General features: G+C 45.8%; 1 protein-coding gene and 1 pseudogene across 1 annotated transcript; both read right to left on the reverse strand.

Moving 5' to 3' along the window:
* Nucleotides 1-4424: 4424 nt before the first annotated feature.
* On the reverse strand, nt 4425-9452 carry LOC135532975 (unconventional myosin-Vc-like). The gene is given in 10 exon segments (XM_064960386.1): nt 4425-4735; nt 4853-4982; nt 5186-5357; nt 6066-6182; nt 6505-6673; nt 6889-7039; nt 7524-7613; nt 8289-8533; nt 9183-9267; nt 9360-9452. Coding segments are annotated over 10 exon segments (1395 nt in total). The 3' UTR covers nt 4425-4592.
* Nucleotides 9453-12878: 3426 nt separating this feature from the next.
* Nucleotides 12879-21785, reverse strand: LOC135532976 (protein piccolo-like; annotated as a pseudogene).
* Between the last annotated feature and the right edge of the window lie 42 nt (nt 21786-21827).

The following is a 21827-nucleotide window of genomic DNA, read 5'->3' on the forward strand; positions in this document are numbered from 1 at the left end:
GAAAGAGGTTTGGACTAACCCTGGTCCTACTGTATCAAAGAGAGGTTTGTACCCTGGTCCTACTGTATCAAAGAGAGGTTTGGACTAACCCTGGTCCTACTGTATCAGAAAGAGGTTTGGTCTAACCCTGGTCCTACTGTATCAGAAAGAGGTTTGGTCTAACCCTGGTCCTACTGTATCAGAAAGAGGTTTGGTCTAACCCTGGTCGTACTGTATCAAAGAGAGGTTTGTACCCTGGTCCTACTGTATCAAAGAGAGGTTTGGACTAACCCTGGTCGTACTGTATCAGAAAGAGGTTTGGTCTAACCCTGGTCCTACTGTATCAGAAAGAGGTTTGGTCTAACCCTGGTCGTACTGTATCAAAGAGAGGTTTGGACTAACCCTGGTCCTACTGTATCAGAAAGAGGTTTGGTCTAACCCTGGTCCTACTGTATCAGAAAGAGGTTTGGTCTAACCCTGGTCCTACTGTATCAGAAAGAGGTTTGGTCTAACCCTGGTCGTACTGTATCAGAAAGAGGTTTGGTCTAACCCTGGTCCTACTGTATCAGAAAGAGGTTTGGACTAACCCTGGTCCTACTGTATCAAAGAGAGGTTTGGACTAACCCTGGTCGTACTGTATCAGAAAGAGGTTTGGTCTAACCCTGGTCCTACTGTATCAAAGAGAGGTTTGGTCTAACCCTGGTCGTACTGTATCAGAAAGAGGTTTGGTCTAACCCTGGTCCTACTGTATCAAAGAGAGGTTTGGTCTAACCCTGGTCCTACTGTATCAAAGACAGGTTTGGACTAACCCTGGTCGTACTGTATCAGAAAGAGGTTTGGTCTAACCCTGGTCCTACTGTATCAGAAAGAGGTTTGGACTAACCCTGGTCCTACTGTATCAAAGAGAGGTTTGGACTAACCCTGGTCCTACTGTATCAGAAAGAGGTTTGGTCTAACCCTGGTCGTACTGTATCAGAAAGAGGTTTGGTCTAACCCTGGTCCTACTGTATCAGAAAGAGGTTTGGTCTAACCCTGGTCGTACTGTATCAGAAAGAGGTTTGGTCTAACCCTGGTCCTACTGTATCAAAGAGAGGTTTGGACTAACCCTGGTCCTACTGTATCAAAGAGAGTTTGGACTAACACTGGTCCAACTGTATCAGAAAGAGGTTTGGAATAACCCTGGTCCTACTGTATCAGAAAAAGGTTTTGACTAACCCTGGTCCTACTGTATCAAAGAGAGGTTTGGACTAACCCTGGTCCTACTGTATCAAAGAGAGGTTTGGACTAACCCTGGTCCTACTGTATCAGAAAGAGGTTTGGACTAACCCTGGTCCTACTGTATCAGAAAGAGGTTTGGTCTAACCCTGGTCTTACTGTATCAAAGAGAGGTTTGGACTAACCCTGGTCCTACTGTATCAAAGAGAGGTTTGGTCTAACCCTGGTCCTACTGTATCAGAAAGAGGTTTGGACTAACCCTGGTCCTACTGTATCAGAAAGAGGTTTGGACTAACCCTGGTCCTACTGTATCAAAGAGAGGTTTGTACCCTGGTCCTACTGTATCAAAGAGAGGTTTGGACTAACCCTGGTCCTACTGTATCAGAAAGAGGTTTGGACTAACCCTGGTCCTACTGTTTCAGAAAGAGGTTTGGACTAACCCTGGTCCTACTGTATCAGAAAGAGGTTTGGACTAACCCTGGTCCTACTGTATCAAAGAGAGGTTTGTACCCTGGTCCTACTGTATCAAAGAGAGGTTTGGACTAACCCTGGTCCTACTGTATCAGAAAGAGGTTTGGACTAACCCTGGTCCTACTGTATCAGAAAAAGGTTTGGACTAACCCTGGTCCTACTGTATCAGAAAGAGGTTTGGACTAACCCTGGTCCTACTGTATCAAAGAGAGGTTTGTACCCTGGTCCTACTGTATCAAAGAGAGGTTTGGACTAACCCTGGTCCTACTGTATCAGAAAGAGGTTTGGTCTAACCCTGGTCGTACTGTATCAGAAAGAGGTTTGGTCTAACCCTGGTCCTACTGTATCAGAAAGAGGTTTGGTCTAACCCTGGTCGTACTGTATCAAAGAGAGGTTTGGACTAACCCTGGTCCTACTGTATCAGAAAGAGGTTTGGTCTAACCCTGGTCCTACTGTATCAGAAAGAGGTTTGGTCTAACCCTGGTCCTACTGTATCAGAAAGAGGTTTGGTCTAACCCTGGTCGTACTGTATCAAAGAGAGGTTTGGTCTAACCCTGGTCCTACTGTATCAAAGAGAGGTTTGGTCTAACCCTGGTCCTACTGTATCAAAGACAGGTTTGGACTAACCCTGGTCGTACTGTATCAGAAAGAGGTTTGGTCTAACCCTGGTCCTACTGTATCAAAGAGAGGTTTGGACTAACCCTGGTCCTACTGTATCAGAAAGAGGTTTGGTCTAACCCTGGTCCTACTGTATCAGAAAGAGGTTTGGACTAACCCTGGTCCTACTGTATCAAAGAGAGGTTTGGACTAACCCTGGTCCTACTGTATCAGAAAGAGGTTTGGTCTAACCCTGGTCCTACTGTATCAAAGAGAGGTTTGGTCTAACCCTGGTCGTACTGTATCAGAAAGAGGTTTGGTCTAACCCTGGTCCTACTGTATCAAAGAGAGGTTTGGTCTAACCCTGGTCCTACTGTATCAAAGACAGGTTTGGACTAACCCTGGTCCTACTGTATCAAAGAGAGGTTTGGTCTAACCCTGGTCCTACTGTATCAAAGAGAGGTTTGGTCTAACCCTGGTCGTACTGTATCAGAAAGAGGTTTGGTCTAACCCTGGTCCTACTGTATCAAAGAGAGGTTTGGTCTAACCCTGGTCCTACTGTATCAAAGACAGGTTTGGACTAACCCTGGTCGTACTGTATCAGAAAGAGGTTTGGTCTAACCCTGGTCCTACTGTATCAGAAAGAGGTTTGGACTAACCCTGGTCCTACTGTATCAAAGAGAGGTTTGGACTAACCCTGGTCCTACTGTATCAAAGACAGGTTTGGACTAACCCTGGTCGTACTGTATCAGAAAGAGGTTTGGTCTAACCCTGGTCCTACTGTATCAGAAAGAGGTTTGGACTAACCCTGGTCCTACTGTATCAAAGAGAGGTTTGGACTAACCCTGGTCCTACTGTATCAGAAAGAGGTTTGGTCTAACCCTGGTCCTACTGTATCAGAAAGAGGTTTGGTCTAACCCTGGTCCTACTGTATCAGAAAGAGGTTTGGTCAAACCCTGGTCCTACTGTATCAGAAAGAGGTTTGGTCTAACCCTGGTCGTACTGTATCAGAAAGAGGTTTGGTCTAACCCTGGTCCTACTGTATCAGAAAGAGGTTTGGTCTAACCCTGGTCGTACTGTATCAGAAAGAGGTTTGGTCTAACCCTGGTCGTACTGTATCATTTGCAGGTCTAAAGTGCTCCTGTACAGCAATTTGCAAATAGAATCATCATCAACTAATACAATATTCTATTAATATAATTAATTTTAGGCACATGTTTTTACATGTCGCATAATACCCCCCCCCCCTAAACAAAAAAGTATCTTAAAAACAAAAAAAACAAGCCATGATTTATTTACTGTGCATGATACTCAATAACATTGAGTGGTCACATTCTCAATTTACACAGACAAGACAATATAAAAAAACAACAACACAGTTCACATTTGTCATCTCATCTGAACTGAGAAAGTAAGGTTTCTCGTTATACTGCCAAGCTTTAGAAAATCACTCCGCAACAGCATCTGCATTTTTTGCTGTACATTAGTCAGGAGTCATTTAATATTTCTATCAAACTGTATAACAAGTGTAAATCAAAACACTCATTCTTTTAAAAGGATCTTTGGTTATTTGGATCCATAATTACTGTGATGATTGTAAAAGGTTGGTTTTAGAGCAGTGTCCCTGGAGCCAATGTGCTTCTACATCAACATTGCTTTTACTGTTTGGGGGTTTTAGGCTGGGTTTCTGTACAGCACTTTGTGACATCGGCTGATGTAAAAAGAGCTTCATAAATACATTTGATTGATTGATTGATTGGTTAGGAGTGCCTTGCTCAAGGACACAATGGCAGTCGGAGCCACCTGAGACTCTAGTAGAAAGCGGCAACTTCACTCCTGACAGCTTTTCCCCTGTCATCACTGGGATTAAAAACCAGCCATCTTTAGGTTACTGGACCGCTTCTCTAGTCAGGGGTCAGAGTTTAGGTCCTGGTGAGGAAGCCCAGTCTGAGGCTGGATGGTATCTGCAGTAGCTTCAGGGCCTGAGATTCACAGGGTGAATGGGTCAGAGGTCAGGGGTTAGAGGTTAGATCCTGGTGTGGAAGCCCAGTCTGAGGCTGGATGGTATCTGCAGTAGCTTCAGGGCCTGAGATTCACAGGGTGAATGGGTCAGAGGTCAGGGGTTAGAGGTTAGATCCTGGTGTGGAAGCCCAGTCTGAGGCTGGATGGTATCTGCAGTAGCTTCAGGGCCTGAGATTCACAGGGTGAATGGGTCAGAGGTCAGGGGTTAGAGGTTCGATCCTGGTGAGGAAACCCAGTCTGAGGCTGGATGGTATCTGCAGTAGCTCCAGGGCCTGAGAGGACAGGGTGAAGGGGTCAGAGGTCAGGGGTTAGATCCTGGTGAGGAAGCCCAGTCTGAGGCTGGATGGTATCTCCAGTAGCTCCAGGGCCTGAGAGGACGGGGTGAAGGGGAAGGTGACTTGGAAACGATACTGGGTATCCAGCATCAGCTGGGAGGATCCCCCCTCACGGTCTTGGAGCAAGCCCTGGGGACAAGGGAAATAAATTACTTTCATAGATGTAGTTCATGGAGACGTTGTGATTAAAATGATATAATTTCTAGTAATTCAAATGTAATAATAATTCAAACTGTGTAAAAGGCAGGTGCTCCTGATCCTTGTCATAGGATCGAGATTTTCCTGAATTTTGCGGACGAATGACGGTGCCACCCTTTTCTCAAAATCATCAGTGGGCGTGTAAGAGTTCAAAATCTTGACAATCTAGAACAGGGCGGTAAAACAAGATTCATTTAAACACGCTTTCGATTACATTTCAGCAGATGCTCTTATCCAGAGCGACTTACAGGAGCAATTAGGGTTAAGTGCTTTGCTCAAGGGCACATCGGCAGATTTTTTTCTAGGGGATTTGAACCAGCGATCCGGCACAACGCACGTCACCGCTAGGCTACCTGCCGCTTCAGTACCTGTACAGGGCTGAGTTCTGAGCATTGCTCTGTGATGTCTTTGATGTCGTCATCAGTGGTCTTGTTGACCTGCAGCAGCCAGGCAGCCTGAGACAGAGGCTTCAGAGTAGCCATGGTACCCTGCACTAGGTCCTTCTCCTTTAGCCACGCCTCCAGGTGACTTATGTTACACCTGGAAAACACAGACAGGTAACTGATGTTACACCTGGAAAACACAGACAGGTAACTGATGTTACACCTGGAAAACACAGACAGGTAACTGATGTTACACCTGGAAAACACAGACAGGTAACTGATGTTACACCTGGAAAACACAGACAGGTAACTGAAACATGTTATTACGTTACCTAACACATATTGTAGGAACTTTCACTGTTTGTTGAGTAGGATTTAGCTTTCCATCTCTCGCTCCCTGGTTCTCTCTCCCTTCCTGGTTCTCTCTCCCTCCCTGGTTCTCTCTCCCTCCCTGGTTCTCTCTCCCTCCCTGGTTCTCTCTTCTGATCCGGTTCTCTCTCCCTTCCTGGTTCTCTCTCCCTCCCTGGTTCTCTCTTCTTCTCCGGTTCTCTCTTCCTCTCTGGTTCTCTCTCCCTTCCTGGTTCTCTCTCCCTCCCTGGTTCTCTCTTCTTCTCCGGTTCTCTCTTCCTCTCTGGTTCTCTCTCCCTCCCTGGTTCTCTCTTCTTCTCCGGTTCTCTCTTCCTCTCTGGTTCTCTCTTCCTTTCTGGTTCTCTCTCACTCTCTGGTTCTCTCTTCTTCACCGGTTCTCTCTTCCTCTCGGGTTCTCTCTTCCTCCCTGGTTCTCTTCCTTACTGGTTCTCTCTTTCCTTCCTCTCTTCTTGTTCAACACACACACACACGGATACACACACACTCTGTCCCCTACCTGATCTGCATGCCCTTCCTACAGGAGCACATGTCTTTGCGTAGCAGGATGTTGTTGAGTGTGTCCGCACCCACCAGGAAGAAGGTCTGTTTCACAGCCTGTTGGACAACACAGATACACACAGTTAGATATAAACTGGAAATGACACAGGTCCAAGAATCAATCCCTGTGAAACACCACAATTGATCCCAAGAGGGAGTTTACTCCTTTCCTTTACACACACACACACACACACACACACACACACACACACACACACACACACACACACACACACACACACACACACACACACACACACACACAGACCCCCCACCCCTACACACTGACCCCCCACCCCTACACACTGACCCCCCCACCCCTACTTGTCTGACCCCCATCACCACTAGTCTGCCCCCCCTACCTCTGACCCCCCCCCCTACCTCTGACCCCCCCCTCCTCCATGCCGTGCTGACTCATAGTGCTGTGGTATAGACTGGGTTGCTGGAGGAGAGAGTAGATGGTGCAGACCTCCTGGTCCTCATAGATGCTGCTGGAACGCTTACGGAAACCTGTAGGCTTCATACTAGAAATGTCCTGGAGACTCTCGTGCTCCAGCATACAGGGAACTGGAGGAAAACAGAGACGCGTAAACACACTCATTACATAGAATAGGTATGAATAGACGAATGATTGAAACACTTTATTTATTACCTTTAAATATAATAATCTTGAGGATAGAAATAATTTATTGTAAACAGATATTTAATGGATTGGAAAGTGACTACACATCAATGTACATCATATCAATGTATATCATGTTGTCTTATGAGAGAAAACCTACCGATCATGGGCATAAGAGTCTTCTCCATAACAGATATAAATTGGTGGTAGATACGGATGGCCAGATCACTGAAGATCTGTCTGTGTTCAGACAAGTCAAAGTTCTGTAAGCAGTTCTTCTTCTGACGCGGAGAGTTCTGTTTCATAAACTCCTACGACAGAATGTACAAAGAAAAAGTAACATCAGTTACAGAATGGGAAGATGGAGAAGAAGAAGAATTTATACATTTACTTCATAGGGGCGGCAGCGTAGCCTAGTGGTTAGAGTGTTGGACTTGTAACCCAAAACGGTTGCAAGATAGAATCCCCCGAGCTGACAAGGTAAAAATCTGTCGTTCTGCCCCCTGAACAAGGCAGTTTAACCCACTGTTTCCCGGTAGGCCGTCGTTGAAAATAAGATTTTGTTCTTAACTGACTTGCCTAGTGAAATAAAAATGTTTGTTTTTTTAAACACTGACTTTGTAAATAAGAATTTGTTCTTAACTAAAAATATATATATTAAAATAAAAACACTGTACAAAATAATGAGTGGAATAGATTTGACTCCTTAATCTCAATTACAATCTCTGTGTCGAACACAAACAATAAGGATCTCTGTGGATGGTGATGGTGTGATGCTAGAAACAACCATCCCACCTCTTCTCCACTGTACTGCTTCAGGCAGCTGAGAATGTGATACGTGTTGGACAGCCAGAACGATAGCAACTCAAAGTCTTCTTGGTGATCCTGAGACAGGTAACAAATAGCAACAACAACAAAACTATTAACAACCACAATAACGTTGAGAGTGTGAGCGCTGAGAGAATGAGCATGTCATTATAAACAAGGTCAATCATTCCTCCAAGGGAGGAAGAAGAACAAGAAAAATAACAAGAAGAAGAACAAGAAGAAGAACAAGTAGAAAAAGAAGAAGAACAAGAAAAATAACAAGAAGAAGAACAAGAAGAAGAACAAGTAGAAAAAGAAGAAGAACAAGAAAAATAACAAGAAGAACAAGAAAAATAACAAGAAGAAAAATAACAAGAAGAAGTAGAAAAAGAAGAAGAACAAGAAAAATAACAAGAACAAGTAGAAAAAGAAGAACAAGAAAAATAACAAGAAGAACAAGAAAAATAACAAGAACAAGTAGAAAAAGAAGAACAAGAAAAATAACAAGAACAAGTAGAAAAAGAAGAAGAACAAGAAAAATAACAAGAAGAACAAGAAGAAGAACAAGTAGAAGAACAAGTAGAAAAAGAAGAACAAGAAAAATAACAAGAAGAACAAGTAGAAAAAGAATAGCAAGAAAAATAACAAGAAGAAGAACAAGTAGAAAAAGAAGAAGAAACTCAGTTAGTATTTGTAGAGATTTCAAGATGTCAGCACAGACAGTAGGATTGTCAAAACATTGCCACAGCTTACCGTGATGACCTTTTTAACCCCACTGATGATGGCGTTCATGAGAGACTTGAGCTTGGCTCCATCGTTAAGGTAGTCAGCGTGACGGACACACATGAAGAGAAGCTGAGCAGCCATGCCGGGGATCATGTTAACCCCTCTGGGCTTCAGGTCTGACAGGAGAGTAGAGGTCAGTTACAAACATGAGGCAGTTTAATGGACACATATGAAGAGAAACTGGGCAGCCATGTTGGGGATCATGTTAACCCCTCTGGGCTTCAGGTCTGACAGGAGAGTAGAGGTCAGTTACAAACATGAGGCAGTTTAATGGACACACATGAAGAGAAACTGGGCAGCCATGTTGGGGATCATGTTAACCAGTACTCCTCTGGGCTTCAGGTCTGATACGAGGATAGGACAGTGCCATGTTCATTAGAACACAACGGAAAATGTTTTACAACAGAAAATAAACATTTGTGTTTTTTATTAGACAAGTCCAGATAGCCCCTCCCTGTTTCAGTCTTTCTTCCATTTGGTACCTAATGAACATAACCGAGCTTAGACAAACATCGGGAAGGGAAAGGAGGACACCGAGTCAGTTGTACAACTGAATACATTCAACCGAAATGTGTCTTCCGTATTTAACCCAACCCCTCTGAATCAGAGAGATGTGGAGGGGGCTGCACACTATCGTCGAGAGAGCTAGTTGTTTGGTCATCGAAGTTCTATTTTCTTAGGCCATGTAGTCTTGTGTGGTCATGTGACAGCAATACAAAACCGTGTCAACTCCAACAGTAAAAACACCGCTGGTGTTTGATTGGCTGAGGAAGAAAACACATGAAATGAAATACAGGAAATGAGTGGAGAGCTGAGAATCAACTGTGATAAAATGTAGATGACTTGTTGCAATCATGTTACCTTCCTCGGATGTTTGAAGGCTCTTGATTTGGTTTCGTAGCTTCCTTATCAACCTGTCCTTCATGTCGAGCTGCTCCTCAAAGTCCTGGAATAACATTTAAGTATCGTAAGGAGCGAATTGCAAGTGAATTACACGCAAGGAACTTTAGGAAGCCCCCCCCCCACACACACACTCACCATGTTCTGTGCAGTGAGTCGTGATGCCTCCAGACTGAATCTGGCCTTGGCCTCGTTCTCTGTGTACTTCTGCTTCCTGAGCACCTCCTCCATCTCCACCTTCTCCCTCTCCACCTCCTCCTTCTCCCTCTCCACCTCCTCCTTCTCCCTCTCCACCTCCACCTTCTCCCTCTCCACCTCCACCTTCTCCCTCTCCACCTCCTCCTTCTCCCTCTCCACCTCCTCCGTCTTCACCTCCTCCTTCTCCGTCTTCACCTCCTCCTTCTCCCTCTCCACCTCCTCCTTCTCCCTCTCCACCTCCTCCCTCTCTCTCTACCTCCTCCTTCTCTCTTTCCACCTCCTCCTTCTCTCTTTCCACCTCCTCCTTCTCTCTTTCCACCTCCTCCCTCTCTCTTTCCACCTCCTCCCTCTCTTTCCACCTCCTCCTTCTCCCTCTTCACCTCCTCCTGCTCCCTCTCCACTTCCTGCTTCTCCCTATTCACTTCCTCCTTCTCCCTCTCCACCTCCTCCTTCTCCCTCTCCACCTCCTCCTTCTCCCTCTCCACCTCCTCCTTCTCCCTCTCCACCTCCTCCCTCCACTTCCTGCTTCTCTCTCTCTCCACTTCCAGCTTTTCCCTCTCCACCTCCTCAGCATGCTCCTCCAACAGCCTGAACCCAAACACAGAGGTTAGATGTCAAGTATCTTGTTAGATTATCAATGACAGCTTTGATTGTGGTCGTTTGTGGCTAAGCTGATAACAGCCTGGTGCTAGCAATGCCACAATTGTGGATTTAATTCTTACAGGGATCACAAAGATACTGAAGATGTATGTATTCACTTTAATGTAAGTCGCTTTGGATAAAAAGCATCTGCCAAATGACTTATTGTTATCTGATTTCAGGGCTTGAGGATACCTGCTTTGGGAGCCTCCCTCTTCAACATTCATCTGAAGCTCTTTTGAAATCACCTCAATTTCTTCTAATAAAAAGGAGATAAATGATGGGAATTGACTGAATAACAATGTGATTGAGTCCAAACGTCTAGATCTAAGTATTGGTATTTTTTGGTATTTTATTAGGATCCCCATTAGCTGTTGCAAAAGTAGCAGCTACTCTTCCTGGGGTCCACACAGAACATGAAACATAATACAGAATGACATAACACAGAACATCATTAGACAAGACCAGCTCAAGGACAGAACTACATACATTTGAAGTGATGGTGTAGTGTACTGTATCTACCGGTCATCGTTCTGGCCTGCACCTCCAGTTGAACTTCCAGCTCCTGTTTATGTCGTTGACAGCTGCTTCTCCAGCTCAGGTATGACCATGTTTTCAGTGTTGAGCCTGGCCACCTCCTGACTGTTGCTGTCGTTTTCTCCTGGAACAGTTTCTGCAGCTGATTGTTTTGGTTCTGCAGGTGTTCCACCTTGAACGTCAGCACCTCCATCTGGCTTTCATAACCCTCCTTCTGTTCCTGCTGGTGTCTCTCCAGCACTCTGCCGGCAGAGGAAACGATCAACCGTATTCACTATCAAAGAGAGGTTTGGACTATCCCTGGTCCTACTGTATCAGAAAGAGGTTTGGACTAACCCTGGTTCTACTGTATCAGAAAGAGGTTTGGACTAACCCTGGTTCTACTGTATCAAATAGAGGTTTGTACCCTGGTCCTACTGTATCAAAGAGAGGTTTGGACTAACCCTGGTCCTACTGTATCAGAAAGAGGTTTGGTCTAACCCTGGTCCTACTGTATCAAAGAGAGGTTTGTACCCTGGTCCTACTGTATCAAAGAGAGGTTTGGACTAACCCTGGTCATACTGTATCAGAAAGAGGTTTGGTCTAACCCTGGTCCTACTGTATCAGAAAGAGGTTTGGACCAACCCTGGTCCTACTGTATCAGAAAGAGGTTTGGTCTAACCCTGGTCCTACTGTATCAAAGAGAGGTTTGGTCTAACCCTGGTCGTACTGTATCAGAAAGAGGTTTGGTCTAACCCTGGTCGTACTGTATCAGAAAGAGGTTTGGTCTAACCCTGGTCCTACTGTATCAGAAAGAGGTTTGGTCTAACCCTGGTACTACTGTATCAGAAAGAGGTTTGGTCTAACCCTGGTCATACTGTATCAAAGAGAGGTTTGGTCTAACCCTGGTCCTACTGTATCAAAGAGAGGTTTGGACTCACCCTGGTCCTACTGTATCAAAGAGATGTTTGTACCCTGGTCATACTGTATCAAAGAGAGGTTTGGACTCACCCTGGTCCTACTGTATCAAAGAGAGGTTTGTACCCTGGTCCTACTGTATCAAAGAGAGGTTTGGACTAACCCTGGTCCTACTGTATCAAAGAGAGGTTTGGACTAACCCTGGTCCTACTGTATCAGAAAGAGGTTTGGTCTAACCCTGGTCCTACTGTATCAAAGAGAGGTTTGTACCCTGGTCCTACTGTATCAAAGAGAGGTTTGTACCCTGGTCATACTGTATCAAAGAGAGGTTTGGACTAACCCTGGTTCTACTGTATCAAAGAGAGGTTTGTACCCTGGTCCTACTGTATCAAAGAGAGGTTTGGACTAACCCTGGTCCTACTGTATCAAAGAGAGGTTTGGACTAACCCTGGTCCTACTGTATCAGAAAGAGGTTTGGTCTAACCCTGGTCCTACTGTATCAAAGAGAGGTTTGGACTAACCCTGGTCCTACTGTATCAAAGAGAGGTTTGGACTAACCCTGGTCCTACTGTATCAGAAAGAGGTTTGGTCTAACCCTGGTCCTACTGTATCAAAGAGAGGTTTGTACCCTGGTCCTACTGTATCAAAGAGAGGTTTGTACCCTGGTCATACTGTATCAAAGAGAGGTTTGGACTAACCCTGGTTCTACTGTATCAAAGAGAGGTTTGTACCCTGGTCCTACTGTATCAAAGAGAGGTTTGGACTAACCCTGGTCCTACTGTATCAAAGAGAGGTTTGGACTAACCCTGGTCCTACTGTATCAGAAAGAGGTTTGGTCTAACCCTGGTCCTACTGTATCAAAGAGAGGTTTGGACTAACCCTGGTCGTACTGTATCAGAAAGAGGTTTGGTCTAACCCTGGTCCTACTGTATCAAAGAGAGGTTTGGTCTAACCCTGGTCCTACTGTATCAAAGAGAGGTTTGGACTAACCCTGGTCTTACTGTATCATTTGCAGGTCTAAAGTGCTCCTGTACAGCAATTTGCAAATAGAATCATCATCAACTAATACAATATTCTATTAATATAATTAATTTTAGGCACATGTTTTTATATGTCGCATAATACCCCCCCCCCCCTAAACAAAAAAGTATCTTAAAAACAAAAAAACAAGCCATGATTTATTTACTGTGCATGATACTCAATAACATTGAGTGGTCACATTCTCAATTTGCACAGACAATATAAAAAAACAACAACACAGTTCACATTTGTCATCTCATCTGAACTGAGAAAGTAAGGTTTCTCGTTATACTACCAAGCTTTAGAAAATCACTCCGCAACAGCATCTGCATTTTTTGCTGTACATTAGTCAGGAGTCATTTAATATTTCTATCAAACTGTATAACAAGTGTAAATCAAAACACTCATTCTTTTAAAAGGATCTTTGGTTATTTGGATCCATAATTACTGTGATGATTGTAAAAGGTTGGTTTTAGAGCAGTGTCCCTGGAGCCAATGTGCTTCTACATCAACATTGCTTTTACTGTTTGGGGGTTTTAGGCTGGGTTTCTGTACAGCACTTTGTGACATCGGCTGATGTAAAAAGAGCTTCATAAATACATTTGATTGATTGATTGGTTAGGAGTGCCTTGCTCAAGGACACAATGGCAGTCGGAGCCACCTGAGACTCTAGTAGAAAGCGGCAACTTCACTCCTGACAGCTTTTCCCCTGTCATCACTGGGATTAAAAACCAGCCATCTTTAGGTTACTGGACCGCTTCTCTAGTCAGGGGTCAGAGTTTAGGTCCTGGTGAGGAAGCCCAGTCTGAGGCTGGATGGTATCTGCAGTAGCTCCAGGGCCTGAGAGGACAGGGTGAAGGGGTCAGAGGTCAGGGGTTAGATCCTGGTGAGGAAGCCCAGTCTGAGGCTGGATGGTATCTCCAGTAGCTCCAGGGCCTGAGAGGACGGGGTGAAGGGGAAGGTGACTTGGAAACGATACTGGGTATCCAGCATCAGCTGGGAGGATCCCCCCTCATGGTCTTGGAGCAAGCCCTGGGGACAAGGGAAATAAATTACCTTCATAGATGTAGTTCATGGAGACGTTGTGATTAAAATGATATAATTTCTAGTAATTCAAATGTAATAATAATTCAAACTGTGTAAAAGGCAGGTGCTCCTGATCCTTGTCATAGGATCGAGATTTTCCTGAATTTTGCGGACGAATGATGGTGCCACCCTTTTCTCAAAATCATCAGTGGGCGTGTAAGAGTTCAAAATCTTGACAATCTAGAACAGGGCGGTAAAACAAGATTCATTTAAACACGCTTTCGATTACATTTCAGCAGATGCTCTTATCCAGAGCGACTTACAGGAGCAATTAGGGTTAAGTGCTTTGCTCAAGGGCACATCGGCAGATTTTTCTAGGGGATTTGAACCAGCGATCCGGCACAACGCACGTCACCGCTAGGCTACCTGCCGCTTCAGTACCTGTACAGGGCTGAGTTCTGAGCATTGCTCTGTGATGTCTTTGATGTCGTCATCAGTGGTCTTGTTGACCTGCAGCAGTCAGGCAGCCTGAGACAGAGGCTTCAGAGTAGCCATGGTACCCTGCACTAGGTCCTTCTCCTTTAGCCACGCCTCCAGGTGACTTATGTTACACCTGGAAAACACAGACAGGTAACTTATGTTACACCTGGAAAACACAGACAGGTACCTGATGTTACACCTGGAAAACACAGACAGGTAACTGATGTTACACCTGGAAAACACAGACAGGTAACTGATGTTACACCTGGAAAACACAGACAGGTAACTGATGTTACACCTGGAAAACACAGACAGGTAACTGAAACATGTTATTACGTTACCTAACACATATTGTAGGAACTTTCACTGTTTGTTGAGTAGGATTTAGCTTTCCATCTCTCGCTCCCTGGTTCTCTCTCCCTTCCTGGTTCTCTCTCCCTCCCTGGTTCTCTCTCCCTTCCTGGTTCTCTCTCCCTCCCTGGTTCTCTCTTCTGATCCGGTTCTCTCTCCCTTCCTGGTTCTCTCTCCCTCCCTGGTTCTCTCTTCTTCTCCGGTTCTCTCTTCCTCTCTGGTTCTCTCTCCCTTCCTGGTTCTCTCTCCCTCCCTGGTTCTCTCTTCTTCTCCGGTTCTCTCTCCCTCCCTGGTTCTCTCTTCTTCTCCGGTTCTCTCTTCCTCTCTGGTTCTCTCTTCCTCTCTGGTTCTCTCTCACTCTCTGGTTCTCTCTTCTTCTCCGGTTCTCTCTTCCTCTCGGGTTCTCTCTTCCTCCCTGGTTCTCTTCCTTACTGGTTCTCTCTTTCCTTCCTCTCTTCTTGTTCAACACACACACACACGGATACACACACACTCTGTCCCCTACCTGATCTGCATGCCCTTCCTACAGGAGCACATGTCTTTGCGTAGCAGGATGTTGTTGAGTGTGTCCGCACCCACCAGGAAGAAGGTCTGTTTCACAGCCTGTTGGACAACACAGATACACACAGTTAGATATAAACTGGAAATGACACAGGTCCAAGAATCAATCCCTGTGAAACACCACAATTGATCCCAAGAGGGAGTTTACTCCTTTCCTTTACACACACACACACACACACACACACACACACACACACACACACACACACACACACACACAGACCCCCCACCCCTACACACTGACCCCCCACCCCTACACACTGACCCCCCACCCCTACACACTGACCCCCCACCCCTACTTGTCTGACCCCCATCACCACTAGTCTGCCCCCCCCTACCTCTGACCCCCCCCTACCTCTGACCCCCCCTTTCCCCACCTGTCTGACCCCATCCCCATCTGACCTTCGACCCCCGGTCCCCCCCCCCCCCACACACCCCCTACCTGTCTGACCAGCCCCCCTCCATGCCGTGCTGACTCATAGTGCTGTGGTATAGACTGAGTTGCTGGAGAAGAGAGTAGATGGTGCAGACCTCCTGGTCCTCATAGATGCTGCTGGAACGCTTACGGAAACCTGTAGGCTTCATACTAGAAATGTCCTGGAGACTCTCGTGCTCCAGCATACAGGGAACTGGAGGAAAACAGAGCCGCGTAAACACACTCATTACATAGAACAGGTATGAATAGACGAATGATTGAAACACTTTATTTATTACCTTTAAATATAATAATCTTGAGGATAGAAATAATTTATTGTAAACAGATATTTAATGGATTGGAAAGTGACTACACATCAATGTACATCATATCAATGTATATCATGTTGTCTTATGAGAGAAAACCTACCGATCATGGGCATAAGAGTCTTCTCCATAACAGATATAAATTGGTGGTAGATACGGATGGCCAGATCACTGAAGATCTGTCTGTGTTCAGACAAGTCAAAGTTCTGTAAGCAGTTCTTCTTCTGACGCGGAGAGTTCTGTTTCATAAACTCCTACGACAGAATGTACAAAGAAAAAGTAACATCAGTTACAGAATGGGAAGATGGAGAAGAAGAAGAATTTATACATTTACTTCATAGGGGCGGCAGCGTAGCCTAGTGGTTAGAGTGTTGGACTTGTAACCCAAAACGGTTGCAAGATAGAATCCCCCGAGCTGACAAGGTAAAAATCTGTCGTTCTGCCCCCTGAACAAGGCAGTTTAACCCACTGTTTCCCGGTAGGCCGTCGTTGAAAATAAGATTTTGTTCTTAACTGACTTGCCTAGTGAAATAAAAATGTTTGTTTTTTTAAACACTGACTTTGTAAATAAGAATTTGTTCTTAACTAAAAATATATATATTAAAATAAAAACACTGTACAAAATAATGAGTGGAATAGATTTGACTCCTTAATCTCAATTACAATCTCTGTGTCGAACACAAACAATAAGGATCTCTGTGGATGGTGATGGTGTGATGCTAGAAACAACCATCCCACCTCTTCTCCACTGTACTGCTTCAGGCAGCTGAGAATGTGATACGTGTTGGACAGCCAGAACGATAGCAACTCAAAGTCTTCTTGGTGATCCTGAGACAGGTAACAAATAACAACAAAACTATTAACAACCACAATAACGTTGAGAGTGTGAGCGCTGAGAGAATGAGCATGTCATTATAAACAAGGTCAATCATTCCTCCAAGGGAGGAAGAAGAACAAGAAGAAGAACAAGTAGAAAAAGAAGAAGAACAAGAAAAATAACAAGAAGAACAAGAAAAATAACAAGAAGAAGAACAAGAACAAGTAGAAGAACAAGTAGAAAAAGAATAACAAGAAAAATAACAAGAAGAAGAACAAGTAGAAAAAGAATAACAAGAAAAATAACAAGAAGAAGAACAAGTAGAAAAAGAATAACAAGAAAAATAACAAGAAGAAGAACAAGTAGAAAAAGAATAACAAGAAAAATAACAAGAAGAACAAGTAGAAAAAGAATAACAAGAAAAATAACAAGAACAAGTAGAAAAAGAAGAAGAAGAAAAATAACAAGAAAAATAACAAGAAGAAGAACAAGAACAAGTAGAAGAACAAGTAGAAAAAGAAGAACAAGAACAAGTAGAAGAACAAGTAGAAAAAGAAGAACAAGAAAAATAACAAGAAAAATAACAAGAAGAAGAACAAGAACAAGTAGAAGAACAAGTAGAAAAAGAAGAACAAGAAAAATAACAAGAAGAAGAACAAGTAGAAAAAGAATAACAAGAAAAATAACAAGAACAAGTAGAAAAAGAAGAAGAAGAAAAATAACAAGAAAAATAACAAGAAGAAGAACAAGAACAAGTAGAAGAACAAGTAGAAAAAGAAGAACAAGAAAAATAACAAGAAGAAGAACAAGTAGAAAAAGAATAACAAGAAAAATAACAAGAAGAAGAACAAGTAGAAAAAGAATAACAAGAAAAATAACAAGAAGAAGAACAAGTAGAAAAAGAAGAAGAAACTCAGTTAGTATTTGTAGAGATTTCAAGATGTCAGCACAGACAGTAGGATTGTCAAAACATTGCCACAGCTTACCGTGATGACCTTTTTAACCCCACTGATGATGGCGTTCATGAGAGACTTGAGCTTGGCTCCATCGTTAAGGTAGTCAGCGTGACGGACACACATGAAGAGAAGCTGAGCAGCCATGCCGGGGATCATGTTAACCCCTCTGGGCTTCAGGTCTGACAGGAGAGTAGAGGTCAGTTACAAACATGAGGCAGTTTAATGGACACACATGAAGAGAAACTGGGCAGCCATGTTGGAGATTATGTTAACCAGTACTCCTCTGGGCTTCAGGTCTGACAGGAGAGTAGAGGTCAGTTACAAACATGAGGCAGTTTAATGGACACACATGAAGAGAAACTGGGCAGCCATGTTGGGGATCATGTTAACCCCTCTGGGCTTCAGGTCTGACAGGAGAGTAGAGGTCAGTTACAAACATGAGGCAGTTTAATGGACACACATGAAGAGAAACTGGGCAGCCATGTTGGAGATTATGTTAACCAGTACTCCTCTGGGCTTCAGGTCTGATACGAGGATAGGACAGTGCCATGTTCATTAGAACACAACGGAAAATGTTTTACAACAGAAAATAAACATTTGTGTTTTTTATTAGACAAGTCCAGATAGCCCCTCCCTGTTTCAGGCTTTCTTCCATTTGGTACCTAATGAACATAACCGAGCTTAGACAAACATCGGGAAGGGAAAGGAGGACACCGAGTCAGTTGTACAACTGAATGCATTCAACCGAAATGTGTCTTCCGTATTTAACCCAACCCCTCTGAATCAGAGAGATGTGGAGGGGGCTGCACACTATCGTCGAGAGAGCTAGTTGTTTGGTCATCGAAGTTCTATTTTCTTAGGCCATGTAGTCTTGTGTGGTCATGTGACAGCAATACAAACCGTGTCAACTCCAACAGTAAAAACACCAGCACTAATAACTCCAACAACAACAACCACAGTAGTACCCAGAATGACGTATTGAATGAGCTTGGCTTCATCCTCCCTCTTGTACTCCAGAATGCCAAGGTATTCGTTGGTAATAGTGGGCGCTGGTGTTTGATTGGCTGAGGAAGAAAACACATGAAATGAAATACAGGAAATGAGTGGAGAGCTGAGAATCAACTGTGATAAAACGTAGATGACTTGTTGCAATCATGTTACCTTCCTCGGATGTTTGAAGGCTCTTGATTTGGTTTCGTAGCTTCCTTATATCAACCTGTCCTTCATGTCGAGCTGCTCTTCAAAGTCCTGGAATAACATTTAAGTATTTAAGGAGCAAATTGCAAGTGAATTACACGCACACACATTGCGGAGGACCCCCCCACACACACACACACACACTCACCATGTTCTCTGCAGTGAGTCGTGATGCCTCCTGACTGAATCTGGCCTTGGCCTCGTTCTCTGTGTACTTCTGCTTCCTGAGCACCTCCTCCATCTCCACCTTCTCCCTCTCCTCCTCCTCCTTCTCCCTCTTCACCACCTCCTTCTCCCTCTCCACCTCCTCCTTCTCCCTCTCCACCTCCTCCTTCTCCCTCTCCACCTCCTCCTTCTCCCTCTCCACCTTCTCCCTCTCCACCTCCTCCTTCTCTCTCTCCACCTCCTCCTTCTCCCTCTCCACCTCCTCCTTCTCCCTCTCCACCTCCTCCTTCTCCCTCTCCACCTCCTCCTTCTCCCTCTCCACCTCCTCAACATGCTCCTCCAACAGCCTGAACCCAAACACAGAGGTTAGATGTCAAGTATCTTGTTAGATTATCAATGACAGCTTTGATTGTGGTCGTTTGTGGCTAAGCTGATAACAGCCTGGTGCTAGCAATGCCACAATTGTGGATTTAATTCTTACAGGGATCACAAACATACTGAAGATGTATGTATTCACTTTAATGTAAGTCGCTTTGGATAAAAAGCATCTGCCAAATGGTTCTGCAGGTGTTCCACCTTGAACGTCAGCACCTCCATCTGGCTTTCATAACCCTCCTTCTGTTCCTGCTGGTGTCTCTCCAGCACTCTGCCGGCAGAGGAAACGATCAACCGTATTCACTAGCCTGGATTTTGAACAATCATCGCCGAAGTGTGAATACGGTCTGTTATTCACACGGACACAAAACAGTCAGCTGGATCCTTATGTAACAGTATAACTTTAGACCGTCCCCTCGCCCATACCCGGGCGCAAACCAGGGACCCTCTGCACACATCAACAACTGACACCCACGAAGCATCGTTACCCATCGCTCCACAAAAGCCGCGGACCTTGCAGAACAAAGGGGAACTACTATTTCAAGGTCTCAGAGCAAGTGACGTCACTGATTGAAACGCTATTAAGCGTGCACCGCTAACTAAGCTAGCCGTTTCACATCCGTTACACTTATAGTGATAATAAGGATGTGTGTGACACTTAGCAGACGTTTTTATCCAAAGATACTTCGAGTACAGTGAGTACATTTGGGAGAATTTAACCCACAAACGTTACACTGCTAGCGTCACACTCTTACCGACTGAATCACACAGGACCATTATTGGTCACATCTTTTAGTTCACTGTTTCCTAACTACAAGTCCTCCAGTAATTCCAAAATAACATATTTTGTTTTGTAAACCCAGCTAAGCACACCTGATTCTACTTGTCTGGGAGCTACACCAAAAATGTGTGCTGTTGGAGGTACTGCAGGACCGGAGTTGGGCTGTTGGGGATACTGGAGGACCAGGGTTGGGCTGTTGGGGGTACTGGAGGACCAAGGTTGGGCTGTTGGGGGTACTGGAGGACCAGGGTTGGGCTGTTGGGGGTACTGAAGGACCAGGGTTGGGCTGTTGGGGGTACTGTAGGACCAGGGTTGGGCTGTTGGGGGTACTGGAGGACCAGGGTTGGGCTGTTGGGGGTACAGGAGGACCAGGGTTGGGCTGTTGGGGGTACAGGAGGACCAGGGTTGGGCTGTTGGGGGTACTGGAAGACCAGGGGTTGGGCTGTTGGGGGTACTGGAGGACCAGGGTTGGGCTGTTGGGGGTACTGGAGGACCAGGGTTGGGCTGTTGGGGGTACTGGAGGACCAGAGTTGGGCTGTTGGGGGTACTGGAGGACCAGAGTTGGGCTGTTGGGGATACTGGAGGACCGGGGTTGGGCTGTTGAGGGTACTGGAGGACTGGGGTTGGGCTGTTGGGGGTACTGTAGGACCAGGGTTGGGCTGTTGGTGGGACTGGAGGACTGGAGTTGGGCTGTTGGGGGTACTGGAGAACCGGAGTTGGCTGTTGGGGGTACTGGAGGACTGGGGTTGGGCTGTTGGGGGTACTGTAGGACCAGGGTTGGGCTGTTGGTGGGACTGGAGGACTGGAGTTGGGCTGTTGGTGGTACTGGAGAACCGGAGTTGGCTGTTGGGGGTACTGGAGGACTGGGGTTGGGCTGTTGGTGGGACTGGAGGACTGGAGTTGGGCTGTTGGGGGTACTGGAGAACCGGAGTTGGCTGTTGGGGGTACTGGAGGACCCAGGTTGGGTTTTGGGGGGACTGGAGGACTGGGGTTGGGCTGTTGGGGGTACTGTAGGACCAGGGTTGGGCTGTTGGTGGGACTGGAGGACTGGAGTTGGGCTGTTGGGGGTACTGGAGAACCAGAGTTGGCTGTTGGGGGTACTGGAGGACTGGGGTTGGGCTGTTGGGGGTACTGTAGGACCAGGGTTGGGCTGTTGGTGGGACTGGAGGACTGGAGTTGGGCTGTTGGGGGTACTGGAGAACCGGAGTTGGCTGTTGGGGGTACTGGAGGACTGGGGTTGGCTGTTGGGGGTACTGGAGGACCGGAATTGGCTGTTGGGGGTACTGGAGGACCCAGGTTGGGTTTTGGGGGGACTGGAGGACTGGAGTTGGGCTGTTTAGGTTACTGGAGAACCGGAGTTGGCTGTTGGGGGTACTGGAGGACCTGGGTTGGGCAGTTGGTGGGACTGGAGGACTGGAGTTGGGCTGTTGAGGGTACTGGAGGACTGGAGTTGGCTGTTGGGGGTACTGGAGGACCTGGGTTGGGCTGTTGGTGGGACTGGAGGATTGGGGTTGGGCTGTTGGGGGGACTGGAGGACCGGAGTTGGGCTGTTGGGGGTACTGGAGAACCAGAGTTGGCTGTTGGGGGTACTGGAGGACTGGGGTTGGGCTGTTGGAGGTACTGCAGGACCGGAGTTGGGCTGTTGGGGGGACTGGAGGACCGGAGTTGGCTGTTGGGGGTACTGGAGGACTGGAGTTGGGCTGTTGGGGGTACTGGAGAACCAGAGTTGGCTGTTGGGGGTACTGGAGGACTGGGGTTGGGCTGTTGGGGGTACTGTAGGACCAGGGTTGGGCTGTTGGTGGGACTGGAGGACTGGAGTTGGGCTGTTGGGGGTACTGGAGAACCGGAGTTGGCTGTTGGGGGTA

The sequence above is a fragment of the Oncorhynchus masou genome, unplaced genomic scaffold, assembly GCF_036934945.1.
Source record: "Oncorhynchus masou masou isolate Uvic2021 unplaced genomic scaffold, UVic_Omas_1.1 unplaced_scaffold_2135, whole genome shotgun sequence".
Lineage (NCBI taxonomy): Eukaryota > Metazoa > Chordata > Actinopteri > Salmoniformes > Salmonidae > Oncorhynchus > Oncorhynchus masou.